At 35.5% G+C, this 11,573-nt stretch overlaps 1 protein-coding gene across 1 annotated transcript; it reads left to right on the top strand.

Moving 5' to 3' along the window:
• Positions 1 to 130: 130 nt before the first annotated feature.
• LOC116293914 (prolactin-releasing peptide receptor) lies at positions 131 to 11,307 on the top strand. The gene is made up of 3 exons (XM_089028236.1): positions 131 to 200; positions 5,326 to 5,421; positions 9,360 to 11,307. The coding sequence occupies exons 2-3, from the start codon at positions 5,382 to 5,384 to the stop codon at positions 10,406 to 10,408; spliced, it is 1,089 nt and encodes a 362-aa protein (XP_088884362.1). The 5' UTR covers positions 131 to 200; positions 5,326 to 5,381; the 3' UTR covers positions 10,409 to 11,307.
• The last annotated feature ends 266 nt before the right edge of the window (positions 11,308 to 11,573 follow it).

The raw sequence follows: 11,573 nt of genomic DNA, 5'->3' as shown, positions 1-11,573 counted from the left end.
TATTATATTTACCCATCATTTTAGAATCAGCTGGTGTTTGCCTACGATCCTCAGAGTTGATTGGACAAGGACCCTATACTGTTCTAGTGTTTTATTCATTAACATATTAGTAGTTTAATGATAGTATTTACATAGGGTGTTCTTGTCGCACTCTCTTCACTTCGCTGACCTAAACGAATCATACAGGATTACGTTCAAAGGTAAGTCAGATAGTGTGTCAAGTCAAGTTTAGACGCTCGCCTAACAAGTTTAGGACAAAAGCGGGTTTGATATTTTAAAGCTAAAAGGTTTGAAGGAGACAGTGAGATAGGGTCCCATGTGAAATTGAATATGATCCTTGCGATAAAAAGCCTATCTCGTCATGGTAACAATCTTATATTCAATATTTTATTTTTTGGGGCACTAAAATAATGTTTAGAATTAAAATAACTTATAAGAATAGGGGGAAATGTTTATCAAAAAGTTGTTTTGGCAACTAACATAATTAGTTTGAAAAATTTGAATTTATCCCGATTTTTTTTTGTCACTCAACGTCATTAAATAAGTTGCACAATAAGAAAGAATGAAAAGATGTAATAAGGTGTATTTTAAACTGACTTGACCGTTTTCTAACCATAGAATTTCGGAATTTTATTAAATTTAAATCAGTAAATAACTAGCGCTATAAATTTTAGTGGTAATTACACACACAAAACTAATGGAAGAATAAATAAACGTAAGAAAATAAGAAAGCAAATGAAAAGACTGTCAGTTTGAAAGCCAACTTTGAATCAATGTTGCCTTGTTCTGCTGCTAGAAATCTCCTTGCTTCTTGTTTTGTGGACTTTAGATGGCTCTAGGTCTAGGTAAAGTATGTCTATCCCGATTATTACAAAAAGATGATCTTCGAAATGTGAAAAAGCAATGACAAATTATAATTGATAGCGAACTGCCTGCAATTAACTTTCTTGACACAATCAAAGATTTATGAGATGGGACGTGCAATTTTAGCCTTTTATTTTATTTTGCTATATAAAAATACCATGCAATTTATCATTTTCTTTATAAAATATACAGATTTTTATTGGTTCTGTTTTTATTTAAATTTTTTATTCAATTGTATTTAATTTAATTTAATTTAAATTTTTTTTTTTTGCCATCGTGATCTGAAAACATGTTTTTAAAGCGATTTTTTTTAGTTTCAGAGCAATAAAATATTTAAGAGGTATTTAAATATCATGTTTAATGTCATGATATTATTTGAAAAGCCAAGTGAACCTCATTATTTCATTGTTAATTAAAGTAGGAAGAGTATACTATAATCCCGTTGCGCTATGAAATGGTTTGTGTGATATTACTTTTGTTCAGTTTTGCTATAAATTAGCATCAAAATGCCCTGAATTCAAACTTGTCACTTTGACACCCTAAACTGGCTGCGTTGTCGCTTTTGTTTGCGGGTTAGTCGCGGAATAGAAGATAACCCTTTTCAAAGTGGAAACGAGCTGACAATCTTCTAGTATGGTGTTCAAAAAGTTTTGAAATATTAAAAAAGTAACCTAATCCATCTAGACATATTTTCTCATTTGATATTACGTGTCACTACTCTTTTGAGAATTAATTTTTTTTTGAGACGTAACCATATTAATTTTTTTTTTTGTATGACGCGTAACCGTTAAACAAAGGATACCCTAGGGAATGACGTGTGGTCTAAAATGGGAAAACAGTGCATTACTGGCAACCATACTTATGATTGGAAATTAAAAATTGCAGCTATAGCCACGAAAGACATGTCCTAAGAGACAAGGCAACATCTAAAGCAATGACGCCCATGAGCATTATGGGTAGGTGTTTCAAACGTTGCCACCGCTGTTCAATAGAATTGATTTCGAACTTCAGAATGGCGAAATTTGAGATAAAGATGAGGAATCAGATAATTAAATGGATCGCAGTTAATTTGAAGTCATCAAATGTTAATGAACCTTTTGTACTTTCCGTGAATGATCCGTGGCTTGTTTTGGTTTTTACCTATTAATTAAATTTCATTTCATTAAGCGGAAATGATTAATAATGGATTTGCGTAGGAAGAAAGAGTCCAAATAATTAGTTTACAATGATATGAAGAGGGGGCTTTACCAAAGGATCGCCATTATGGTCACATACAGCTACTTCAAAAAAGGTTGAATACTGAATACTGCATACTGAATAGTGCATTCCAAGACCAAAGGGCATTGTGGGTCTCGTTAAATTGAAATAAAAAGTAAATATACAGCAATTAACTTTCTACATGTAGTTAGTATATTGTTTCAGATGAAATACACTAAAAATAGAATTAAAAAATATTTTTAATCCTACTTTAGACAATGTCACTATGACCCACAATGCACTTCGGTCTTGGAATGCACTATTCAGTATGCATTATAAACAACACTATGTGAGGCATGATAAACGAAAGATATCGGTACACAAACTAGACCACGATTCACCGTGTTCGCTATCCGTGAAAAGATCTATGACTAGGACATTATTTGTTTTCAATTTGAAAATCTTAATATCGAAGTCAGGCTGTTAACTAGCTAAACATCGATTCAATGATGAGTTTTGCAATTTTTCCAATGTCAGCAGGAATTAGATAACAAAACAGACCGTCTATCGTATTCACCATTTTCCATACATCAGTTCACTGGTCAAACACAAAGGGCTCAAGCGACCTTGCAACCTCGACTGAATACTTTGTGTTTGACCAGTGAACCGATGTATGGAGAATGGTCAATACCTAGCGATCAAGTAAGGTGCGGCTTTCAGCGATATTACCAATAAGACAGATAAAAAATATATACACCCACATTTGGGCAACAAGAACTATCCCTATGAGACTTTATTATATTTCCGGTAATCCTTCTCTTACTGGCAGTAAATGATTGTCTGCACCTGCGTCAGTTAGGGGCAGCGGTTTCTCACACCACTGTTCTCCAGTCTCCCTAAAATCCGCAGCCTTCCAGTTGGAAGGAGAGGTTCACCTTTATATTTGCACTGTCTAATAAAATAGATAGGTTGAGGTTGATCTCTTTTCCTGTAAGTGATTCATGGTATTCGGTAAGGAAAATATCTAGAACTATGCTAAATAGCCTAGGCGTCAGTACGATGACGCAATCTGTCGCTTGGTCGATTTGTATTTAAATTGCTAACCAGAAAATCTATTTGGACAAAATAACAAAGCAAAGCGACCTTTTTCAAAATGTTGGCACAATAACACTATTAGAGAGCTGGTGCAATGCCTATGAACTTTATTTCTAGAGTCGAATCTGCGTAGCAACCCCGCGGCCTCTTCTGGTGTTATTGAGGGGGCAAGGAAAGAGGACAAAAAACTGCTCGCCGATAACCTTTAAACTCCCCCATTTAATATCTGAACAACATCTTGACACTTAAAAATTAATTAAGGAACTAGCCGCTGATATGCGCATTAAGAAAAGGAAAAATCCATCACCTTTGTGAGGCAGCCAAATATGTAATAGCAAATATTGATTGTCCCTGGAGAAAAATTAAAGTAATAATGATGATGATGATGATGATGATGATAATGATAATGGTAAATAATAATACGGTAAATAACTCTCCCCACACATGCGCAAAGGCGGACATCTGACATTGGATTGAAAACTTGTCGTGTCAGTTTAATTAACAATTCTTACTTACACAAAATGATTAATTTTTGATGATTTCTGTTTTTAATATAATTCACTACTGACAGATCAACGAATATTGGCACTGAGTGCACTTCAATATTAGCACAATTATATATAATATAAAAGCCGACTCGTACGGTGGCTTTGCGCGGTTAGCTTCACAGATGTCATCATTCATCAAAGATGATGATCTCTACAAGCCACTCCGTTCGCTCTGATTGGACGCTATATTAATTAGTGTACAAAGTTCATATTCAGGTAATCAAAGCGGGTCAGACAGCCGAATAACCTTACTGGAAACGATCCTGGTAGCGTGTTAAAAGACTTAAAAAAGCGCCTTCAGAATTTGATGTAAATTGATGATGCAGATAATGTTGGAAGTGGGTATTTAGTTGAAAAATTTGTCGTCAGATAAGAAAAAAAGATAGCCAAATTAATCTACGCTTTGTAGCAAAGAAAATATAAAAACAGAATGATCCAATCACGATCTAATGACCTTATCAAAGACTCATTCCATTAAAGATGTTTCACCAGATATATAAAGCGTATTAGATATTGGTTACGATTTGGCTTTCTATCTTAAAGCCAGGAAACCTTAAAGCTGACACAAAATAAGCTTTTCTTCGAGTAAGGGTTCCGGATAATCTTTAAAGTTTGATTAAAGATCGAGTGGTGGATTCACTTTTTTATAATGAACTTCGCTGTGATTTTTACTGGAGCCATGGGTTTCTCGCCAAAATTCGGTAGTTATTTATAAAAAATTAACGCGATTTTAGGAAGTTAACAGTTAAGAGAAGCGTCGCTGGTTGTTTAAAGATGCAACCCCCCCCCCCCCCCCCCCCCTTTGCTGTCTCCAGCCCCTCTTTCAACTTCAACCATAAGATGCGAAAGTTGACTGGACATGGAGTAAAAAGGATTTTTACAAGCTATTAAGAGAGATAGGATTTACCATTTTATTCTAAATATCACTATTACTGAACTGGCTAAAGCTGTAAATTGGACTCCATAATAAGAATGGCAAATACGAAGGCCCACTTTTATTTAGTACTTGAAAAGGACCTGGGTTAAGTGGGGAGGGTACTTAGGAGAATGGTGTTACATGGTTGCACAGCAGAATCGTATACAACAAATATAGAATAAAACACTGATAAAAATAGTCAGTCAGTTTGGACAGCTTGTTATTGTAGTGACTACATGGCAAAGAACGGGAAACTGATCATCAGCTGTAGCACTCAAGTATAATTGGCACGGAGTTGTAGAGGCGGTCCCATGTCGGTCCCGCTTCCATTGTTTGAGGCGTTTGACCTTATGCTGTCTCTTGTCTCTCCAAATGACGCACATCCCTGAATTCCTGTGGATTTTCTCTCATTTGGAATAACTACTATCAAAATAGCACTTCTTATCATGCTCATTTTGATGCCAAAAGTTGCAGACAGTTTTGGTACGTATTTTTAGTTTTTAGTGAAGCACGTCGAAAAGTGTCACGAAATAGTACTCCTCGCCATAGTTATATATATATATATCCATTGTTGCCAGCAGTTTTGGTACATTTTTTGGTCTAACACGTCTAAGAATGGCACCTACCCCTCCCCCAGTCTGTACCAAATGTAGTGTCCTCTTAACTGACGTCATATGTATTATCTGTTTCCGTCTGATCTCGCAGCACTCGGAAGCAGTTTACAGTTTAATATCACGTTGGGATCCTGATTTCAAGCGAAGATGACTTCACAGATAAATAACACCACAGCAGCGAACCAAGGTAGGTTAAACGAATCTATGTTTTTGGACAAGAATTGCCTCCCCTTTGGAAAATATCGCAATAATCGTGGAATTTTGATTGTCTCTAAAACGATGACTGAAACTTTGCTGTTCTTTGTCAATACTTTTTCATGAGCTTCATTTCACACCCGCTTTGATCACATACGAAGTTCTCTTGACTATCTGAAAATTTGTACAACACGATATAGATCCTGCAGCCTTGTTTTCCTGGTGGAGGATTTCTAATTTATAGCAAAAGCAAACAGACTTAGAATAACTGACGAATACTGATCGTCCTTGTTATTACTGTAGAAAACGTCTGGCCTTCAAAGACCTTCTAAGCCAGGTCTGACTTTAGTTTTGTGTTGACAGTTTACATTATTTCCAAACATACCAAATTTCCATGAAAACGACACCTTTAGTAAATAATTTGTAAGGTTAAGAAGAGAATAGAATATGGTTGTGGAGAAGTATTAATTGAAAAAAAACTAATAAAGTTTTGGTAAGGGAGGAAGGAGTGTTAGACAAAGAGTATATAGTAAGCGCTCTAGTTTGTGATTCTCAATATCATCACAACATCATGGAGCAACTTTAATTTTCTTTTGGAAATAGGATAGAAACTATTCTACGTACTCTATTAAATAAAGAATTATGTCTTTAATACAGCTGTTGACAGCTGATGCGAAGGACATCGTTTGACTAGCAGAAATTTTAACCAGAAAGCTAGTGATAATTATTTGATTAACGCTGTATAAACATGAAGCTCAATGATCAAACACGCACAGCTTTTTGAGCCGAGATGTCATTAAGCAAAAATAAATTTCATTTAACTTGATTTCAAAAAATTCTGAAATTTCTATTAATTTCTTATTCATCACCTTTTTATAAACATTTTATATAAATGGCGTCAAATATCAACTGAAAGATCTACATTTTAGTATTAGTCTTTATTTGGCTATTTATTGTAAGATATTTAGACATAAGATTACTAACTCAATCGACGAAGAAAGGGTGAAATATTTATACTGAATGGACAGGACCGAGTATACGGGAAAAAAACGGGCAAAAAATTGTTATTTGTTTCAATACTCGCTAAAAGGAGTTTTGACAGACACGGCTTTTCATTGACTCGCGCTATCTGTTTTTGTGTTATTATAGATTACCCTAAAATACCTTGTCTGATTGATGAATTCTCTCTCGCTAGAGTAAGGATAAGCCTCATTAATGGCAAATCGTTCGATTGTGCCTTAAAAGATAAATTTAAACATAGATAACATTTTAAAAATACTGTATTTTTTTCCGAATGAAGAAAAGGAAAATTTTGCAGTTTGGTAATTAAAAAAAAAAAAAAAAAATCGATCAAATTGGATTAACTAGGAGTGACGTGAAAGAAGGCTTATGACCACGTGTTTTACTGTATTAGAAAACCACTAAATCAAATCAGTTTGAACAGGTATATTAGTGAAAAACATGTTATTCATGTGATATCAGAGAATCTTGTTACGTTTTCTCGACTTCACGATTGACAAGGACTTGATCAAAGTCGTTTGCTTTATTTGTTTTGGCTTTGTGTTTTTGTTCATGTATTTTTTGTTCTCGAATTTCTTCTCATATCGGTGAAGCAACTTGCTGATTCTTCACAATTAAAAACAGATTAAAATCATCTGCTTCCGACGATGTTTAGAATATAGGAAGATATTTATTTTTCAGTGTTAATGGAACTGAACGGTCCAACACTGTTACAACTCCGAAAACCGCATTGAAAGACATAGTTATTTCCCATTTCCCGTGTGTTTTTTTTCCTTTTCCCTTTACATAAATTAATGCGCTTTTTCTTTTTCTTTCCTTTTGTATATTTTTTGTGCTTTACATGATACTCAGAGTTTCTTAATTACTTCAGAAAGCGTACTTCTTAGATCTAATTAATAAGTCTGATCACAGGGATTTTTCAATGGTATATATAATATTGCTGGTGCCTTCCTCTATTAACTATGTTTCCATCTACCTTGTCTGATTTCCCATTGTCAAGATAAGTCTTCCAGGCGCGCCAAATCAAATACTATAAATACCAGTTATATATAAGACGCCAGCTTCGGCTAGTACAGGCTTTATTTAGAGCTTTGTAAGACAAATTACTCGGGTTGTTCTTCTTACCTCTTGCCGGTGACTAGTTGCGTGTTCATACTTTAGTCTATAAATATGTTCCAGGCATTGAACTGAGAAGGCTTGACAATTTCTATGAATTAATCTGAAAAATATAAAGACAGACAAGGTGAGCAGGTAAGAAGAACTAGTTCTATCTTCAAAAACTAAATTAGAGGATGTGGAATACCTTGGTTTTACAGCGCTTTTCAATCACACGCTTTGTAGGTATTGCTAGACGTCAATCAATGACGGCCATAGGTTCATCAGTGTAAAATATTAAATGTTCCCTCTTGAAGTAAAGTTTATTATTATTATGATTATTATGATTATTATTCATTATTATTTATTATCATTATTTATTATTATTATTATTATTATTATTATTATTATTATATTCTGATGAGTACGGCTTTAAAACGATCTTTTTTTTTTTGTACTATCTATAACTCATTTGCAATTGGATGATCGTAATGGGCTGCCTTTGAACAACTGGTATTTTTTTAGTGTTCTGACATTGCTCTCGCCCGGCCGCGTCGCTCATGCATCCCAAATTTAAACAGTTCTGTTTCAAGTATTACCACACCCTTTGCAATCAAATTTATATGATTTTAAGCTTGTTCTTATCGCCCTGTGGAAAAATTGATATATACTTATCTCAATCAAGTAAGTCACCTGAAAAACTTCGAGAGCGGAGACCGGCAATGATTATTGGTAGATATTTTTTACATGTGTTAACCGCATGATAACTATTGATGGACTTGATCTTTTACCAGTTACAATTTCACCTCCTTTGAGCATTTTCAAGATGCATTTTGCATCAAAAGCTTTACTTGTTTGATGTGAAATGTCTTCCATTTGTGTGAAATAGATTGATTCGCCAGCTAAATAGTTTTGTCGTAATCAAAAGCGAACAGAAGGCCAACAGATCTTAAAGTCCATTTTCTTGTTTTGGTTGTTTTAGTTACCTCTCGCAAAATTCATTGCCCGCTATTACAGCTATTTCAAACAAGGTTGAATACTGAATAGTGCATTCAAAGACCGAAGTGCATTGTGGGTCACAGTGACATTGTCTAAAGTAGGATTAATAATAATTATTTATTCTATTTTTAGTGTATTCCATCTGAAACAATATACTAACTAACATGTAGAGAGTTAATTGCTGTATATTTACTTTTTTATTTCAAATTAACGAGACCCACAATGCACTTCGGTCTTAAAATGCACTATTCAGTATGCAGTATTCAGTATTCAACCTTTTTTGAAATAGCTGTATACGCACATGTGTAAAACACATTTAAACGGTGCTTAATTGATAAACCTCTAAGTTCACATAAGACGTTATTCCGCAACCATATTCATTAGCCTACCCCGTTAGTCGCTAGACAAAAATATTTAGCAAGACGATCATTAGACTTCATAGAGCGGTTTTTTGTACGAGTGGAAACGCATGGTACTGAATTACTGCACGTACACAGTCATGAACGACATACCGTAACATTGATATGGCTTCCCATTGTCTTCCATTAATTCATCCAATCACTACGCGTTGTTTAATACGGCTACGGGAAGTTACGGAACGGCTATTAATCTACTTTTTCGTTCCGCATTCATCTATGTTTTTCAAAAAAAAAATGAATACAAAATGAAAGTACATTTGGAAGCCGTTGAAGAGAATTACCAAGAAAGTCCGTTAAAACTGATGCACAGTGGTACAGGGAAAGAGACGTTATTTTATTAGCCCGTGTCGTCTAAGATTTTTAATTGCTGTTTTTTTATATATTTTAATTGCTTCAGAAAACAACGCAATGCCTGACATCCTGGATGTACAAGTTGGACTGACTATTCTAGGAGTGGTTTCCTTTGTTGTTTCCATGGTCGGTAACTGTGCGGTGATCCACATAGTGCGCACGCGCAAGCACATGCGCAATACGACAAATATATTGATCTCCAACATGTCCGCTGCTGATATCTTAATGACGCTTGTATATCCATATTTAATCAAATATTATTTCGTCGGTGCTCAGTGGTTTGGGGGTGTCATGGGAACCGTCACGTGCAAGCTAATAATTTCCTCTCAAATGATTTCCATATTTAGTTCAGTCTATACTCTGTTGGTTATCAGTATTGATCGGTTTCTTGGAGTAATGAAACCAATGAAAAGATACTTTACGATGAAAGTTGCTAAATGGAGTATTTTATCCGTATGGGCTGCATCTATTGCCTACTCTATACCTTTGATTATCGTTGCTAATGTACGATTTCAGGACGGAGTATACATTTGCGCTGAATTCTGGGAAACGTCGGGTATGTCCCCACGTGACCACGTCATTATTTTTTTATGCCTGACGTATATCATTCCATTGATTCTGATTGGTGCTGCTTACGGAATGTCGGGTTATAAATTATGGCGGAGTCGACCACCAGGAGATCAGAATAGTGTCACCCGCGTAAGTCATCGCTCCATGAGAGAGAGCAGAAGAAAAGCCACTAAAATGTTAATCACTGTCGTCGTCACCTTTGCACTTTGTTGGCTTCCACTTCACGTTCGTGAAATAATACGAGCCGAGGCACCAGATGTCTCGTTAGCAATTCCATTGAAATTAGACTTAGCTCTTCCCTGGTTTGGATTCTGCAATAGCTGCATCAACCCGATCCTTTATGTCATCTTCTCATTGAAGTTCAGACAAGAATTCAAGAGAACATTGTTCTTCTGGCGGCCACAATCAGATTTCGAGACTTTCAGTAGTCCAGGAAGTCCAATGACGTATTCTAGATATACAACAAAACTATATAACTGTGCAGTGAACGGGAGAAAACCCCCAGAAAAAGACACTCTTGTTTAGTATAGACAGACCTAGGTCTAGTATTAGAACGGAATAAAATGAAATATAGCGCTTTAACGTAGTATCTTTCTCAATGAATAGAGTGGTTTTCGGGGACCTGTGAAATACACTTTAGCGTATTACACTTTAATACACTTTATTGTCCGCATTTTCTTTTGATTTTCTTTTGTGTTTTCGTTGTATTACAATTTATTACACCTTAGTTATTACACTTTGTTTCACGGGTTTTTGAAAACCACTCTATTCACGTTTATCGCTTTCTCACTGGCAAATAAATAGACCTCTTTAGGGCGTTTTATTATTCCATTTAAGAGCACGTGTCATTCTCTTGAGATTAAGATTCTTTGTGTGAGTTGTATCGGGGAGGTCGGAGTATCTACAGTCTTTTGACTAAACGTTGTCGTTGATCGGATCATCCCTACGCGCCTAGACCGAAAAGGATAACGGATAAATTACCCAGAACTTGCGTCATCCAAACTGCTCGCCAGTTTAAATCTTCGCCGTATGCTCGAGGCATGGTTTTAGCAAATTAAATGGGATCGAAAACAGCGAGCTCAAGACGTGTTAGATAACATATGAGGCAGCTAGTAACTGTGAATTAATTATCCCCATGATCCTGTTTGGTCTAGGCGCTCAGGGATGAAGCCGATCAAACGACAACGTTTAGTCAAAAGACTGTATATCCATGTGTCAACCGAGCGCAACTGTTACACAAAGAAATGATACTCTAGGGAATAACATTTGGGCTGACTAACAGGGAAATGGGAAAACATTACCCCAAAGGTAAAAAGATCCATTTCGCGCAACCTGAGACACCAATAAAGGAGCCTACTCTAGGACTCATTTATCATTCTATTGTACTCCAAAATAATAATAAAATAAAAAAACGTATTCCCCAATTAGGTCTGATAATCAAGATAGGATGTCTCAGATAAATACATTAGGGTAGTGACTACATGCAGTCGTTTGTATTAATAGAGTAATACAAGGTTGAGAATTAGGGTAGTCAATATGTAGGAATATTTATATCGTTATTTTACTTGACTCGTGGAAAGCGTGGGAATCGCAAGCAACATAGACACAGACTCAGTTTTACATTTTCATCTAGTTATGAAAAAAGTATACTACTGAGTCTGCGCGGTATGTTGCTTCCGACTTCCGACGC

Source organism: Actinia tenebrosa, unplaced genomic scaffold (genome assembly GCF_029948245.1).
Source record: "Actinia tenebrosa isolate PJP-AT-01 unplaced genomic scaffold, QUT_ActTen_1.0 PGA_scaffold0__85_contigs__length_37466705, whole genome shotgun sequence".
Taxonomy (NCBI): Eukaryota; Metazoa; Cnidaria; class Anthozoa; order Actiniaria; family Actiniidae; genus Actinia; species Actinia tenebrosa.
This window is presented reverse-complemented; position numbering and strand designations above follow the sequence as displayed.